The sequence below is a fragment of the Dysidea avara genome, chromosome 1 (assembly GCF_963678975.1).
Source record: "Dysidea avara chromosome 1, odDysAvar1.4, whole genome shotgun sequence".
In the NCBI taxonomy this organism is placed as follows: domain Eukaryota; kingdom Metazoa; phylum Porifera; class Demospongiae; order Dictyoceratida; family Dysideidae; genus Dysidea; species Dysidea avara.
Genome location: NC_089272.1, coordinates 60,821,064 through 60,840,050, shown reverse-complemented (window position 1 = coordinate 60,840,050; position 18,987 = coordinate 60,821,064). Strand labels below are relative to the sequence as shown.

Genomic DNA, 18,987 nt, shown 5'->3' with positions numbered 1-18,987 from the left:
AATCAAATTCGCTCGTATCACGAGATCTAGCGCGGCAAAAATGTCTGAGAGCGGGACCTCCAGCGGGACTGCTGTGTCAACTGAGCCAAACAGAGTGATTGTTAATGTAGTGCACCAGGACCACCTTTCGAACAGTGTCACTACCGTGAGTGGAGAAACAAGACCGGCTGCCTCTATGAATTCGTCTGTGAGTACTCCTGTACAGGCTAATCAGTGGAATTCGTGGAAACTTACTGCCAGTTAGCAGTGGTATTGTGACACCAATTCTCTCCCAAGAAGGTTTGTCGGCATTATTACAGTCATTTAATTTAATTTAATAATTGCTTTACAGAATTGGAATTACATACAGTAGAGGCTATAGTGATTACAGAGACATACAATTCTGAAGGACTACCAGTGTCCTGCACTGGTAGCCTAGAGCACTAATTACTTAACTACAAAAACTATACATGCATACATATATAATAATTACAAATAATTATAATTGGTTGGTGCAGGAGTCTTGGAGCAGCGGGTACAAGGACACAGGTAATGAAAAGTACAGGGGGTATTATCAAAGTTAGCTAAAATATGATTCCATAAAAATGCTTTCAACTTTGGTTTGATTACATCTAGTGATTGAGATAGGTCAATTATTGGTAAAGAGTTCCATAATCTTGGTAGACGATAAAAATATGAGTTCATGATAGGGTTGATATGGGCTGTCTTGGGGTATAACTTTGTGCCAGCAGATCTTGTTGAACCTGTAGTAAAGTTGGTATAGTTCAAGATGTCAAATTTATCTGATGGATTTTTGATGGATTTGATAAAGAATAATATGTCGGCAATTTCGTAAATGTACATTAGTGGCAACATACCAGTTTGTATTAGCCTTGTTTTATAGTCTGATTGATAGTTTGATAATATGAATTTAGTGGCTCTTCGTTGGACTTTCTCAAGTGATTCAATGTCTTTTAACAGGTATGGCCTCCACAGTGGGGAACAATACAGTCATACATCAGTAGTCAACTTTGCCAAGTCTCAAGAAACAGTCAGCCTATTTCAGTGTCAGCACATACTTCAGCAGCAGTGACACAACCAAGATTTCAACTGTCTAGTACTAGTTCCCCCGGCACACAACTTGCAGGTGTCAATAATCCTTTGGTTACCAGCCATGTAAAATATAGTGATGCTACAAGTCGTAAAGTGAATTTCAATGTCAAGGTAATTAATCCAACTAAGAAAAAAGAATTTGAAACGTATGTGCTGAGAGAGGTGTCTAAGGGTCATATTTCTACACCAACTTTACTACGTAAAGAACTTGTACAGCAGTTTGGAGAAAGCTTAGTGTCTACGGCTCAGGACTTTGCAGTTGGATATTACAGGGGTTGTTGTAAGCTGAGCATATGCTCTCCTGCAGACATTGAAGAAGTCTGGAAGTGTGCTTGTAAAGGGGAGAACATTACACTTTGGTGTAATGGACCCAAGCAGACCAGAATTGAAATTGGTTCTGACAGTGATGAAGATGTACCAAAACAGAGAAAGAAGCAAAAGAGATGTGCATTAGATGAAAAAAACAGACGAGTAGAAAAACTTGCATTTTCTCTTCGAGAAAAGCATGGTGACAAGATTCAATACAGGTTGTGGGCCGAAATGGTAGATGTGGGAACTCACAAGTACGTTTGTGATGTATAATATTTATGTATACAATTGCAGTTAAACATTCTTAATAGGACCACTTATATAGCTATGTGAGACTGTACTGTATAGCCTAAATATTTCAAGGGGGAATTTTTGTGATTTTGGTGGGTACTAACAAAAATTTTATCCTTGAAATATTTAGACCTCCATAATTATAGTCTAATACATTTTGGCGATGTTTGCAATTCCATGAACTAGGTAACACTACTCAACCTTGAAAAACGTGCCCTTTGAAATATTTAGGCTATACAGTAAGTCTTGGCCTCAATAATGAGGTGACCTTATTGGAGGTTATCAAGTACATGTAAATTGTGTTAGGGGCTAGTATTGTATAGTTACAAGGTGGTCTTATTCAGGTGGTCACTGAATATGGTTCATTGTATATTCTATAGGTCTTTAGAAGAACCACCTGGGATACCTGCATTTTGTGGTTGTCACAAACAATCAAGTTCTGTGCAAGCTCTAAGCAATGCAATGGCAGAAGTAGCAAAGAATTTTGCACCAAAACCACAGAGACCATTGCCAACAAGTGATACTGATACCCCAGGGTCATCTACAGTGTCTCCTGGAAAAATTGCTAACTTGAGGGTCAGTTATCTTCAACAGCTGAAGGATTTGCATGGTCTCTATGACTGTGGTGCTCTGAATGAGTCAGAATTCTTGGAGCAGAAAAAGCCAATATTGGAGCAGTTGACAAAGCTTAAGCCCTAGTGCTTTCTGCCAACAAAAACATTTTACACATGATTTTAAACTTTGAAATTGTTTTGTTAGTGTGTCACAGTATGTACTGGCTACTTGTACCCTGAGTATGTTATGTATTTTCTACAATTCTCAACTGATACAGACTGGAATGCCATCAGTAGCATGGTGGGTATGGAGAGTGATGTATCCACTAGCAAATCGTTGGCCTGCATGTACTGTTTCACCTCACCGAAGACACATTCTATGGGGTTATAGTCTGGTGAGTATGGTGGGAGAAATCTAACCAAAGCTCCAATGCTACAAATGGCATCAACAACATCATCCGGCGACATGATGAATTGATGCATTATCCATCACCACCACGGAATTTACGCTTCTTCCATCAAAAGGTCTAAGGATAGGCAGCAATTGCGTATATATGAAATCCAGAAAAACATCACCATTTACTGTTCCCTCCGTAATGTACACGTCCTGAATACCTTCCATTGACAATATTCCAATGGCAGAATATCGCATACCTCTCAGCTGCAGCTGGTAGTCTTGTGGTGGTAGTCCTCTAATCCCATATCCAGGCTCGCCCATATCCAAAGTAACGAAGTGTACTTCTCCTGTCACACCCAGTTTCATCAATCCATACTATCGTTGAAGGGTCAAATGCTGACATCTCAGCCACGTATTCAACACGTTTCACTTCTGATTGCTGCAATGCAATGTGAGTAATCCGTTGACGACTCAAACCCAGCTTTCTAATTGTACGACATATAGTTGATACATGCACTACAATTCCACGCACTCTCTGCAACTCTGCCTGTAGCTCCCTCAGGTATATCCCAGGATGGCACGAAATTCAGTTCAAGTACTAATAGCTGATCATCATCACTTAACTTGCAATAACAACCATTACGCCTTTCAAATGGATGGACATGCCCTGTTACAAGAAATCTCTCAGCATACCGATGGACGGTTCTATCGCTGACGAATAGCATACGCGCTATTTCATCAACAGGCTTTGCCAACATGACGTGTTGCCAAACAATTCGCCACCTCAATAGGATACAGGCATGAGTAACTGCTTGCATGAATCAGCCAACTTATAATTTTAAACTCAGTCTATAATGGCTTTCGATTGGTTACTTTTCACGTGATATCATTGACCTAAAAAACTTATTGACAACGGTCACGCTATCCGCGATATTACCGACCAGGGGAGAGGTTAGTCTCGTGCTCAGCCGGGCTCGCGCTAATGCGCAAACACTGTCTGGTGACAACGGTGTATTTTCTGGCGTTTGAATGAAATGAATTAGACAGAAAATAAGCTCCCACGTTAATACGTCATGGTTGTGTCATGCGTAGCACGTGATGCTTGGTATAAAAGTGTGCTGTGAAATATTATAATTCATTCTAGGCCACAAGAGTGTTACAGGTTGGGCCCACCCACCCTCCCTTCTGGTTTTCCTTGACTCAGATGTTAGATAACTGATCGTAGGAGAAGGAGACTCATAATTTTGACTTTATACTGGCACACACACTGTGGAGTGGAGCATTTTGGGTTTTTTCCTACATGGCCAAAAAAAAAAGTGAGCCTGTAGGTATTTTCCCTGAGTTGTCTGGGCTGGCCAGCTCAAAATTTTTTTGTTCAGTTTATTATAATTTTGCTAGCCACCACTCCACAAAACATACAGATTTTGCAATGTAGCTATATAATTCAAGTTTGATCAGTTTTGTAGTGTCTCTTATTAGGCCACTCCAAATAAATTCTCTGTTTCCCGTCCACCGCCCGCATCTAGTTACTGTCAGCTCTATTATATTGCATTATTCCGTATTCTTCCATTATTTTCCGGTTATTGTTGAATACTGACAGGTTCATTTAAAACCATGTCAGCTCGTGTGTCAGCAGTGCTATCAAGTCTGCACAAACTTCACGTTTGTTCTATTTTTGCACCTTCAAAAGGAAGGAACAAGCTTAAGCATACTTTTATGCAGCTTTTTATGGTTGTGCAAGGCAAATAATGGCTTGAAAAGCTGCCAATCTTACAATGAATAATGGAAATGAACCGCCCGCCCGCATGCAAATATGCTTGAGTCCAGGACAAGAACAGAGAATTTATTTGGAGTGGCCTTGCAGCTAACCTTCTGTGGTAACACAATCCATATAGTGGGTGTATGGTGTGTGGTATGGTATGTTGTGGGAGCTCAAGTTTCTTGGGCCCGGAAGTGCAATCCAGCCAAAATATTGGCTGGCCAATCAGAATCGAGGAGTTGCATAATCATTTTAAAACAGTGAAAAACCATTTGAAAAAGTAAATCTTAGAAAAGGGCGTTTACTAGATGCGATCTCTTCATTTATCGTATTAGTAGAGGATAGCGTTTCATTTCTGGTGAAACGTCGAGTCACGATTCATAAGGCCCCTATTCGGTGATTATTAGTTTCTCATCCACCGCCCGCATCCTTCTCAAGCTACCGCATGGTAAGCCATTATTTACTTTGTGCATGCTCAGAAGAACACGTGATGCCAAACTCTTATACTTTTTTGTTGATGAACGCTACAATTCGCTATATATCGCCAGGAGAACTGTTGTTTTCCTTAGCAAATTGCTGCAGTGCCAGTTGCAATCGTGTTCTATCGAATTCGCTTTCAGTTGACTGTCGAAAAACAGTTGGCGATCACGAAAAGTAGAATCAGCTGGTGAAGAAAATGTTTGTAGTAAGAAAGAAAGACAATTTGGACAAGGTCTGTACATCGGTGTGAAAATAATGGCGTAATGGTAATACCCTCCCGCCCGCATCATAATAATTAGAAAGGCTGGATGAGAAACTAATCAGTAATCACCAAATAGGGGCCTAAGGTGAGATCGGAAAAACAATTTGACAACAAACATTTTGAGCAACCTAGGTTCGTAACTGCTTTTTCGTCTACTTCCAATACATTCACGCGATTATGCAACTCGTCGATTCTGATTGGCCAGCCAATGTTTTGGCTGAATCACACTTCCGGGCCCAAGAAACTCAAGCACCAGACGGTGTTTGCGCATTAGCGCGAGCCCGGCTGGGCACGAGACCATATATAGGAGAGGCGGAACGCGTCGATGACGAAACTGTCGCCCGCGCCATCTAATTACTAAGACGAACTTAATTGCATACTAGGGTATCTATGATACCAGACACTTGACCAAAGTGAAACCATGTAATGTAGGGTTTTTACTTCTTTCACACAGACTGTGCCGCACACACATAAGTCATAATATCACAGCACCAGTACAGTAGCAACATTCAAAGAGCGAATCGAATTGAAAGAAGGCAGTTGCTATTGTTCCGGCAGCCGGAAATATTTTGTCAGGGCTATTGTTCTGGCAATCCACTAGATTTCTCACTATCAAACACGTATGCTGTGCCCCAAGTATTCAACTTTAATTTAGGGAATGTCTCTAGTAGGTTGCCCCGAGCATTCGACTTTAGGGAACGCGTCTAGTAGGTTGTCTCGAGCATTTAACTTTACGGGACGCATCTAGTAGGTTGCCCCAAGCATTCAACTTTAGGGGACGTGAAAAGTAGTTTTAGTGTTAGGGTAGGGTCGGGTTCACCTTTAGTTTCTTCTTCACCTTCAATATCTATATTATATATAAAGCTGTCTGTCTGTCTGTCTCCAATGCCTGTATCTCAACAACCAAAGCACGTATCGACACAGGACTTTAACGAAATTAAGCGCTCATCATCTGGCAACTCCAAGTTTGTTGTTACAAATCGCTACCTGCTTCCGTTCGTTCTCTATAAAGCTTTGAAGGCGTTAGTGTAGAGGAAAACTTGAGCTACATTCCTGTCAATCGATTCCAGCCCATGACAACTGTTTTCTTCTCAGTGCCACCTTTTTGTGACACACTTTTTTGTATCTTAGCTATTGACGATGATTACTTGGCAATATGTGCACGTATCGAGACGATTCACATGTGAAATGAAACGTTCACTATCTGTCTACATCGCAAAGTTTATTGCAAGCTTCTACGTGTCTGCTACAGCACATTAAAGGCTATGATGTAGAGAAAACTTCAGCTGCATTCCATTACTAACCACACGATAAACAACTCAGCTGGTAAAGCACCTCCCTGAAGTACTGCTGTGTAGGGTGTGGGTTCGAATCCCGCCAGTGACACAACTTTTTTTTTTCGTTTTATATACCTTTTTGGTGCATACTTTTTCTAACTCACTTTTTAGTCTCATATAAGTTCATATCATCCTGGTATTGCTACACTGCATATGGACTGTTGGAAAAGTATATAGTAGCACATTTGATAGGCATAGGGCAGGCATGGGCAAGCCAATTGAGTGCATCTTCTTTTTGTAACTCCAATTCTTAGTGATGTCATAAAGTGTGTACCTGTATATTAAGTTAATTTTACTGCTTGCAGTATAGCTACAAGTGCTTTAAATACTGCTGACCACGTTATTACAGTATCTACATGATAGGATAGCACCACATAATTTGCACACATTTTAGTAATTATTGGTTTAGCTTACATGAAATTCTGCTGTTTGGTTAACTCCATATTCACATCACTGTAACTTAATATTAGGCTTGCATGATGGTAGAAGGTTCATAATATCACCATGCATGGTACTTAAGGACATGATCTTTAATGCTTCATTCATATTGTTTGTTTGTTTGTTTATTGCTGTTTATAGACCTCAGTTATTGTGATTAATGTGAAAATGCGAAATGGTCCTACACGTACGGTCGTTCCTTCATTCATGTACGGTTGTTCCTTCATCCACTACAGCACGTTGAAGGCCATGATGTAGAGAAAACTTCAGCTGCATTCCATTGCTAACCACAGGACAAACAGCTCAGCTGGTATAGCACCTCCCTGAAGTTGTTGTGGCTATTGGCAATGTAGGCTGTGGGTTTGAATCCAGCCACAGGCATAATTTTTTTCATACTGTCTACCTTTTTGGTGCATAGTTCTTCTAATTTAACTTTTTACTTATTCTAAGTTTATAGCTTGCTCACAGCATGCAGACTGTTGGAAAACGTATACAGTAGCACGTTTGATAGGTATACGGTAGACATGGGCAAGCCAATTGGCTACCTGTATGTTTGTGTGTTTCTCCTGTGTGTTCTATTAGACTAAGTGCCTTCTCTTTGTAACTTCGATTCTTTGTGATGTGATGAAGTGTGTACCTGTGCATTAAGTTAATTTTGCTCAAACCTTTGCTTACAATATAATAGCTATAACTGCTGTAAATACTGTTGACCACAATTTTACAGTGCCTGCATGCATGATAGGATAGCACCACATAAGTTGCACATGTCTTGGTTAGCTTACATGCAATTAGTTAACTCCATGTTCACATTATTAGGCTTGCTAATGTGAAAATGTGAATGGTCCTGCACATAGGGCAGGTACTGATGCTAGTATTTTATATAGAAGTTACTCCACTTGGAGACATATAAGGTAGAAACTAAGTGAGTCGGGTAGCTGGGAGCCATGTAGCACAATGGTTAGGAATCTGGTCTCAAGTACCGGAGGTCCCGGGTTCTATTCCTGCTCAAGGGTTTTTTTTTCTGTTTGAGGACCTTTTTGTCTAAGTTTTATTTTTATTCACGTGACTGCCAGAACAATAGCAACAGCCTTGAAAGGAATCAAGATATGGGCACAACAAAGGCCTGTGGCCTAGCCTAGCAATATTAATTGCCTAGACTTCTCAGCCCATTACATAAATAGTAATAATAATTATCCAAAAAGTGGTCACGTGACCTAAAATTCCATAATTCCTGGGCTACAAGTGGTCCTGTGGAATAGAAAGATACCTTCTTTTGGAAGGTGATTTTCACACAGAATGGCATTTACAGTAGAACAAACAAGTGCTAATTTATTGTAGCCCTGCCTATTACTTTCAGTAGCTATAGCTAGCTATATCAGACTGAATGTAGTTTTAACAAGGAGAAGGTATCCTGACCACCTGGCAGACTCCTATAAGTGTTTGAGCATTAATCAGATGGCTGCAGGCTCGAGGCTGCCCAGGTCAAGTCATGGATTTTTCTCCTTTCTCTATACCTTTTCAAACATACTTTCTGTAGCAAGTCCTACAGACCTTCAACACTTGTGCTGTAAAGCCTTAATAAATAAGATTTAAAACATGTGAAATTATCCAAAAAGTGCTCACATCAGTGACCAACAAGTCTTCATTTAGCTAGATAAGAAATGCAGTAATTGTGTCTTAGATTACCTTAAAATACAACAGTTTTTGAATAGGCTGTTGATATTTTGGTAGCTACCATGACCACTTTGTGGATACATTTACATGTATTAAAATTATCTTAATGTCGAATGATATAAACAATCCAAGCATTTGTTTGCTTTATCTGAAAGTCAAAGTTCAGTCTGTGTATAAGCCACCATGCAGAAGCAACAACAACAAAAAAAGAAGCTTCTTTCTATTTTATTTTATTTTATTAAATGCTATCTCACTAGGACCTGTGAGAAGGCTAAAGCCTGTTTGAGTGGAAACTCTACCAGATAGCTACCAGACTAGATGATTCCTTAATTGGCATGCAGAGAGACATATACAATAGTACATCACACAATACACTACATACCACACCACATCATGGCTCATAATTAAGCAAAGAGCATTCCGGTTTTCATATAGCTATACCATTATCACTGTTTTTTTTGTTTGTTTCAGTGTTTAACTGTAGTTTTGTAATGTTGTTTGTTTCTGCACTTTTGTAGTGTTCTTTTTGAGATGACATCTTGCACAGCCAGGCTTTGCCTTTTAGCTATATATACTTCCGGCCAGTGTGGTATAGTTGCCAAACAGGTGAACCAGTCATTCTGACAGTCACTAAAGTACACATACAAAATATCAGCCTGGACACTTATAGCTACTCTTGTAGCCAGGCTATAGGGGGAGGGGGTTCTGAAAAAATTCCACAATTTCAGTAAAAAGGTCCACAATTTTAGTCCAATAAAATTAAGTCCAAATTCATCACCAGAAATGTAGATTTTTGCATAGTTGTCAAAAAGTGCAGTTTGTTGTATTAGAGTTAACAAGGTTTTTTCAAGCTATCTTAATCATTATATTACACGTGTAGCCACGGGTGGAGGTAGTCTGGCGCCGCCCGCCCCTTCGCAAAAAGTAAGGGTCTGGTGAAATACAAATACCTAATCATTTCAAAAGGAATTCAATTAGACAGCGCATGTAATGCTTGTTACGTCAGATGATTGCACTTCAATTCGAACAAAAGCATTGTGTTGCCAAGGCGATTTCTGTGTGAACGTAATTAGCATGCACTAATTGGCTAGCGCCGAATCTGGGCGCTAGAAATGATTTAGTATCTTTTTAAGGCTTTTCAAGCCTTTAAATTGCAAAAAATTCTGCAGCTCCTGGGGGTTGCACCCCCAGACCCCCCTTGAACTTCTAATTGCTAGCTATAACTAAATGAACCATACAGCAAGTTTCATGCTGTGTCCCCTGTATGTCAGGTCTACAATTATACATAGTATAGAAAGTCTGAAGAACAACAGATAGACTTGAGCATATTTATATAGCTAGCTAGCAGTGAAATATCACTAAAATTGCATATCTGAATGTCTAATTTTCAAAAATTTCCTGTGGGGGCATGCCCCCAGACCCCCCTAGAATGCTCGTGCTTCGCACTTCGCAGAGGCAACAGCTCCTCTCTCGTTGGCATGTATATAGTAGCAATTTCAACATTATAGTCAATGGCCTGACCAACTCAATTTTCCCTCCTCCGGCCCTGTTAGGTGTGACAAATTGATGACAAATCACTTTGTTAACAAAGACCTCCATTTTTACAATCTAAAATGGATGAAAAGAGATCTTTGAGAGTTTAATCATGTGTTCTATGTGCTTTTCCTCAATTAAATCACTTGTATTATTGTTTAAAGACAAGAAATTTTTGGTTTTGGGAATGAACAAATCACTCAATTTGTAAAGTTAATTGCTGTCCCACACATTGTGAAACTACTACATGGTCTGATATAATTGAGTATATCTCCTAGAATAAAAAAGCTATGGGTGTGAAATTCAAAAAAAGTTAACTTTAAAAAATTTGCTGAAATTTTCAATTGAGCAATTCCACAAATTTTTCATGTGCCCAAATGTATGGTTTTCCAAAATATGGTCACAATTTTTATTATAAGTGATCACGTGATACCCTAGCTACTACAGCCCTGGCTAGTGATGGGTTTGCACAGCAGTAATAAAGGGGAGACGCTAAGCTGTTGAATTAGGCAACCCGCAGGACCTGCACGTTTCAAGCGCTGCCAGAAAATAAAAGCCTCAATCGATGTGGAGAAATTGTAGCTCAAGTTGTAGCTAGCTAATTGGAATTTTTTTAACAGGGGATCCACTCAGTAACTGAATACTGATTTTCAGTGGAGCCATATAAAGATTTAAAGTAAAATATACAATAAATCTAGATACAAAACACAAACACACATACACTAAACAATTGCAATAATAAATACAACAGGCATACACTGGCAGACACATACAAACAAGTTAATAAAAGCACAACTTTTTAAACAAAGACAAAGAAGCAGCCTTTACAACAGCAGATCTTAAATTGTTCCACAGAACAAACCCACGAAAATAAAACTTCTCTTTCCATTATAGTTGTTTGAAACTCTAGGAAGAACAAAAAGATGATTGAGATTGCGACCAACATGATCTGTAACATCTTTAGAATATTCTGATAACCAAAAACCAGGATTGATCCTTTATTGTTTGAAACCCATAATGAAGATGATAAGGAGAAAAATCTCTTGTATACAGACCCATGTAAGTCGTGTTGTGTATAGTGTATTGTGTTGTGGGTTAAACCTAGCCTAAATCTAGGAATTTCCTAAAGATTTTAAAAATGTAATTGCCAGCCTTAGCTAGACCACCTACAATCCAACCATTTAAGGGACTGCATTTAATCTTATGGTGCAGGTATTACTTTCAATGCAGAGCCGAGCTAGTGTTTAACTTGTGGCTGTAGAATTCCCTACAGCACCAGATGTATGTTATTTTCACTTCTCAAATATTGAGTCTACGACCACTGATTTCTTGCAATGTTTTAAAGTCCATTAGCCCAAGACTTTTAATGAAAAATACTCTGTATATACCCTGTATTTAAATTGGGAATGCTCCATCGTCCAAGCTCCTACTGTATACGGATGAAAATCAATATTTGACCAGATTTGCAAAAAGATACAGGATCTTTCCACACATTTTGCATACCAGCAAAAAAATGATGTAACACTTGACTTTGTATATTGATTAACTTGCTCTTAGTATCAAAATGCAGCCATATACTATAAGCTACACTTATGGATAACTTCATGCAACCAACAAATTATATTATTATTTCTGAAATCAGCTCTATCCATTGAGCATATAAAAAGTCAAAAATTTGAAGATCAGGATAGCTGGAATGCGTAGCTACAGTTACTGTACTAAATAATAAGCTAAATTAATCACCCTATGTCACTTATTATCAGTGGCGGTTTTAGAAATTTTAGAGGGGGTTTCAGGTTTAGACAACAGGGCAGCTGCAGATCTGGTTAGGGAGCATTAGTAAATTTCACTCAACAAGTGTATGATGTATACTCAGTGCATGAAGCTAGGATGGTCTGGAGGCCTCCACAGGAAAATTTTAAAAAATTGTATCCATCTGAGTCTGAGTTTGGTAGCAATTGTGACCAGGTTTGTGAAAAGGTATACCTTTTCCACACATTTTACATGCCAGCAAACAAAATGATATAACACTTGACTCCTTATACTGATTAAATTACTCGTAGTTTCAAAATGGAGTCAGATAATTTAACTGCACTCATGGAAAATTTCAGGCTATTTATATACAATGATAAAAATGTTATGAAGCTTCACAGTTCAAAAAATGGGTCAAATTTTGTGTGTGAAAAAGGTACCTTTTTGCAAATCCAGTCACAATTTTGATTGAATAAACACTACATGAATTAACAGCTAGCTTGCTACCATAATGTAGCTACACAAGCAAGTAGTTCCTAGTTTAATAGTTTGCAATTGTGAAAATATAGTGATACAATCATTGCAGGTGATATGTCTAATTTTGTACTGATTACCATATGCATCCAATTCAGTAGTCATCTTGAAGTTCATGGTTTGCTTCATGATCATCATAGGGGCTTACCATTGTGCACATGGATGTTCAGCAGATCAAATTCTTCTGTTTGTTACAGATATTGTTACTAGTGCTCATGACAGTTTGTGCGGCATTTCTGGAGGTGTTTAACTCTTTATATCATACTTCATAAACTTGGTGTATTTGGTACAGAGTTGTTGTAGTTTCATCAATATCTTGCTGATCAACAGCAAAGAGTCAAGCTTGGTGACTCATATTCTAATTGGAAAACTGTGTTGGGTGGCATTCCCCAAGACAGTGCACTGGGACTCCTTTTATTTTGACCTATGTAAATGATATGCCCTACAAGTAAAGAATGGAGTTTTAGTTCAGTTTGCTGACAGCACTTGTTCAATCTGTTGTAGAGATGACTACTCCTCTGTTTCTCAAATGCTCTGTGAGGATTTATGTTTGCTACATTCATGGGTCAGGGACAATAGAATCAGGGGCGGATCCAGGGGGGCTTTGGGGCTGAAGCCCCCCTTCACTCTTAGGCTTTACTTGATCAATATATCACAGGAAAAAATTCACAATTCTCATTATGGGAATTATAGTAGAAATACGGGAAAAAGGATCAATTTCCCATATGGGAAAATCATATTCCCAAGATGGGATGCCAGTTTTTGGACCTATACTTAACTGTTCCGCAGGCATACATTAAATATAAGTAAATAAACATAATTTCAAGTAAATGCAACCTCCAAAGGTGGTGTCCTTTTAAGGTTATCATACATAGATGATGGGAATTCATGCTTTTCCATACTGGGAAATTGTTCCATTTTCCCACCCTTCTAGGTATTTGTCCCGTTTCACTTTAGGATATTTAGCTCAAAGATTTTCGCTTAGGCTCCTAGGCTATGGGTAAACACCTCGAACAGGCTCTGCCTTCTGTGTACACCCTCCAGTGCCTAACTGGTAAAGTAGATAATAATAATAACAATAACACATTCAAATCAATACCCACAATGAGAATCGTAAATATATACTGAGTATTATAATGAAATTTTGTCTTGGCATAATTATATGATCACTAATAATACAAATACTCATAAAACCACCTTATAAACATCTTTCCAAGGTATTATCAGTGGATTCATGCTAAAGTTTATGCAACAAGGACCCGGATCAGCATTGGATGTGTACAAGATCGAGATACTCTAATAGAGCAGTCAGCTAACTACTCTAATAGAACATTCACTGGAAGCATATAGTTGGCTCTGTTATGGAATTTTTCCAAATATGCCTGCACCTATACATACAATGAAGTGTATTGGTCTGTTTAAAGGGCTTCATTCATCTACTTGTGTAGTTAATATGTATGGCAATACTTAATTCAGCTACACAATTTCCATTGAAAATGCTCTCTGATTCAATCTTGTACTGTTAAAATTTCAAAATTTTCCACTTTCAACATTATTATTCTAACATGCACCTATTCAGTGTTGTAAAATTGTGAGAGGGTGCATCGTGTACTTGGTTGTCTGTACCTACCCAAACTTTTCCATTAACAAAATGCTTCAGAGTGCCCTACCTATAATCTAAAGGCAAATATCTATAGGCAGAAAATATTATGAATTTTATGTGGAAATGTCTCAAAATTGCAGTATTTTAGCATCTATTTTTCAAAAATTTCCTGTGGGGGCATGCCCCCAGACCCAGTATGCTTCGCATGCTGGGAAGTGTGCTTTGCACACCTATACCCAAGAGATTAGTAGCTTGAGTTAGCCCCCCCTTTTATAAATCCTATATCCACCCCTGAGAAATGACATTTAACATTAAAAGATCAAATGTGATGTGGTTTAATTCTCGGTCTCGGAAATATATTGAGGATCCACTAGTTTTGATGAATGGCTCGCCTCTAACAAAGGTTGTAATTCAGAAGTACTTGAGCATTGTAATTGACAATGACTTTTGGGTGGACTCCTCATATTTCAACTTTTTGGCATACTATTTATATTTAATTGGTTGCCATCAGAGGAATTTACCTGTGGCTATTCTGAAACTTCTTGTACAGTCTCTTCTTGTACTATCTCACCTACACTATGCGGTGTCTGTTTGGGAGCCATCTTAGAATCATGATCTGCAATCCAGATTGGAGAGGATAGTTAATCATGCTGTTAGGGCTGTTTATGGACTGAGGAAGTTTGACCATGTTATTGTAGTCCTCTGCAGAGGAGCCTTGGGTGGCTTTCTGTCCAATCACTGATCCAATAGCATTGTTTGCTTATGTTATGCTGCCATTATCATAGTGACATGGAAAATACTATATTATTGAATCCACCAATTCAAATTAGCAGACAATCACACTATGACACTAGAACCACCCCTCATTTTGCTGTCTCATGTTGATTTATACTTTCATTTACACAGAATTTTTTTGTTCAAAAGAGACCTACTGGTGAAACAATTTATCATCTTTATCTTTATGCAGCCAGATAGTTATTGTGACTTTAAGAAGTGAATGTTACAGCATCTTTGGAAAATGACTGATTTGTTAAATTTTAATTTTAGTTTGGTTTGTAATAATTTTAGTTTGGTTGTAGTTAACTGCTAACTGTTTACTGTGTTTATTGTCTTTGTAGTATATCTCTATGTATGTTTGTTGTACTTTATGTTGTATGTATGGATGCCCTCTGGCAGGGAAGAGCGGCTTGTCTGACTGTTTAGAGGTAATAAACAATCAATCAATCAATCGTACAGGCCAGGGTTGCTATATTATTACCTAGCTATATTGCTAACCATGTAATTAGCTACTATCCAGATAATTATATATTGAAAATAACTAATTGGATTGTTTGCCTAATTTTCTCTTTCTGTGCTTTACAATGTTAACCCCTTTTGTTAGCTGTTCTTTTAGCATAAACAAAAAAAAACAGCCAAGTGTAAAAAAAGGTGTGGCCTTCAAAAGTATCCTTACAGTACATGAAAAAGCTTGCTCTGCAAATGGTTGCAATGATGCTAATGCCATTTAATTTTTATACTGCACAACCATTATTAAATGTATTCCATTCTTGGCTGTCACCTTTCATTTTGCAAATTTTCATCCAGGATTTTGAAAGGCCGTATCCTTTTTACAGCGTTGCTGTTTTACATGAATTTCACTTTTGTGTTTAAACCCCATACATAGCCAGTCATAAATTGACTATGGAGTTTGTTTTTACCCGTCTTCGATTCATCTACAGTTTCGGTGATGATTAATGAAGCAATGATATTGTATTGCAGATTTTCTTTGGGGTATAATTATTATTGTAATATACACATTTTTGAGGACTTCTAATAGAACATACACAAAGAATGCTGTAGAACACTTCAGACTTTTCACTGGTAACCAGATCTATAAAATTCTTTTAGTTACTATTGGTTTAAAGCAGTTAGGCAGGAATGTTGTGAGCTAGCTATCAGTTGACAACAGAGGTTGAGTAGTGAAGGGTTGGAGAATTAGGTATGGAGGTCCCTTCACTCCCTTGTTTGAACTCTGGACAAATTGTTCTACACTTTTGAATTCTTGGTGAAAAACAAACTAAACCATCGTTGAGGGCTCATGTTACATGTAGGAATGCAGCGATTATGCCGGCATAATTTCGAGCATAATAGGTATGTGTATGCATCAGGAATTATACTAGCATTTGAGGTGTTTATACAGCTTTAACAGTAGGGAATTCTGTGAGATACTCTAATAGAGCAGTCAGAGCCTAATAGAACAGTCAAATTATTTACTCTAATAAAGCAGTCACATTGACATGAAAATTACTCTAATACAGCAACTAGTTAAAGAATTCAAGACTATTTGAAGCTTAAACATCAATGAAAATGGTCTGATACTGCAATAAAGTGGTATTGTTAACCAATCATGGTAGCATAATTTTGGGAATAATGAGCAATCCTCAAAAGTATAATAGGTGATGTTTTGAGCACTGCACAAAAGCATAATGCTCAATATTTGGAGCATAATAGCCTCATGCCTAGTTATATGAATGCATACAACTAGTCTTGCTTAAATTTGGTTATGTAGGGTGCCAAATGTGGAGAGCTTCAACAATGGTGTTCCTATAACATTACAAGTACACAAAAAGTTGTAATTTTCAACTAGAATATACCATAGCACATCGTTTTTGACATCAATGAAACAAGCTGGAGTAGTGCATGATATTAAATCACAGTAAACTGGTGAAAAACAAACTAAACCATCTTATGTTTTATGAATGCATGCGACAGTCTTGGTTATGTAGGTGCCAAATGTGGAGGGCTGCAACAATGGTGTTTCTAAAATATTATTATTGATTCACAATTTGGTCAGCAGTACATAGCTCAATAAATATGAGACATGTACATGCAGGTTACTTTGAGTTATGGTCACTTATGTTTATAACTGGATGTTTAGGAGTAAGGGCACCATCTTCAGGTTTGATCACTATGGGAATCACCTCACCATCCATGTTCTCTGCACTGAATTTTCCAGAGGTGACAGTGTTGGGTGGAATATCAGTAGTTGGCTCACTGATGCTACAAATAAAACACATGCATCCAAGCAGTAATAGATATGTAGCAGTAATAGATATGTAGCAGTACTATTATGCACATGGATACATTTACTTGCAGAATATAGTCTTAAGCAGAGGCTATTATGCTAAAAAAGGAACATTATGCTTTCGAACAGTGCTCAAAATTACCTTCAGATGTCTTCTTTCTTCTTCTTCTGGACTACTGGATTGACATACTGTATAGTGCAAACATTTGACAAGAGAAAATTTTGATGAATTGGATGATTGACAGGTAGAATTGTGATGAAATATTTCAATAATAAGGAATAATAAGAATGCACTAAAAGAAGATTTTTAAGAAGGAAAATTACAATGTATATAAATTTTATCCCCATTAAACCTTTGTGCTATACAGTATAATTGGTTTTTACACATGTTATATATATTTAGATTTTATTATGTCAGCTAGCTAAATGCCTACTACTATACAAGGGTAAGTACATAGTGTATATGTATTTTGGAGTAATAGTGAAATTAGTAGAAAACGGTAGTTGCTCATTTCATTGCTTGTATTCGGCAATATAGTAGTGGTCTAAAGGTTTTCTAAAGGCATTTAGCTAGCATGTAATCCTACTGTAATATCTATCATATCATGTGTAAAACCCTAAAATATGACAGTTCAGTAGTTCCTAGAATGATGATGGTTGCCTTATTAGTGTATTTTAATAATAAGGCAGCATTTAGGTATGTATCCAATATTCCCAAAACTTTGCCCAAAATATTTTCAGGAATTTCCCAAAATTTTCACCTATTATGCTCTTCAGTGTTCCCATGCTTGCATTTTGCTCCTTGGTTAGAAACATTTCTTACAATTATCTTAATCAGTGAATGTTCTATTAGAATATTTCACTACAAAGTGACTGTTCTATTAGAGAGTATCAATCTAAGAGAAGCCGTTGACAATGCATTTGAGTGCTCTACTGTAGTTTTCAGTTTCCACTGGCTGCTCTATTAGGAAGTGTCAATTTATTTTCATGAAATTAAGCTCCATAGTTTGAAATATCCACCTAATATGCTAGCATAGCAATATATCCAATTATTCCCATCCATTTATTCCCACCAGCTATTATTCCCATAACGTTTCTGGCATAATAGATGTTCTGTTTGCTAGATAATTATGGTATGGAAATATTATGTGCATATCCCTTGGTTTCCCAGCACCTTTTTCCATACATCTTTGTACTTCCTGGTAATCTTTTTTTCTGAGTAGATTGAAAGTTCTTTCTTTAAACTACTGGTTTTTATATAGTTAGTAACCTCTAAGCACAGGAAATAGAAATTTCCTTTAAAGGATCTTGTTTATGCCTTCAGGCAATATAATGGCTATTTGTATTCCTATTCTTTCATGCGGTAGCAAACAACCTTATTCTAGTCATAAAAACATCACGGAATATGCTTTTCTATTCCTCTACAGGTAGCTGAATATGTTGTGGCTATCCACTGAAGTGCCAAAGATTCCTAATAGAGCAGTCATTGTATGTAGTAAAAATTATTGAAAATAGTTCATGTTTAAATGTGCCATAATCCTAATTAGATTATTTGATGATCACATCCATGCTCTCAACTGATCACTGGGGTGTAGAGAAGTAGTGCAGAAAATTCCATGATGATAGCTAAATGTATGAATGAGATATAAAGTAATATGTGAAGTAGTATAAATGTTGCACAATACTTGGGAAATGAAGGGATATACTGACAGATGTAAAATACACAAAGTGTATTTACAGTATTATGGTGTTCAGTAGTATTATTTCACCTGCTATTCAGTCTGGTATGGTTAAGTGTGGTAGTATTACTATATAAGTGACTCCTCTTCTGTGATTATGATCTAGTACAATACTAAGTGAATGGTATATAGATGATGGTTCGGTCCACTCTACAAACAATGACGTTGA

At 37.6% G+C, this 18,987-nt stretch overlaps 1 protein-coding gene across 1 annotated transcript; it reads left to right on the top strand.

The window, feature by feature from the left end:
- Positions 1-531: 531 nt before the first annotated feature.
- LOC136239387 (uncharacterized) lies at positions 532-2,523 on the top strand. The gene is made up of 2 exons (XM_066030126.1): positions 532-1,655; positions 2,073-2,523. The coding sequence occupies exons 1-2, from the start codon at positions 1,633-1,635 to the stop codon at positions 2,389-2,391; spliced, it is 342 nt and encodes a 113-aa protein (XP_065886198.1). The 5' UTR covers positions 532-1,632; the 3' UTR covers positions 2,392-2,523.
- Positions 2,524-18,987: the final 16,464 nt, after the last annotated feature.

Coding starts and splice junctions, on each gene's coding strand:
- LOC136239387 (XM_066030126.1), top strand. CDS start 1,633: ATGGTAGATGTGGGAACTCACAA. Junction 1,656..2,072: donor GTAGATGTGGGAACTCACAA/GTACGTTTGTGA, acceptor TATATTCTATAG/GTCTTTAGAAGAACCACCTG.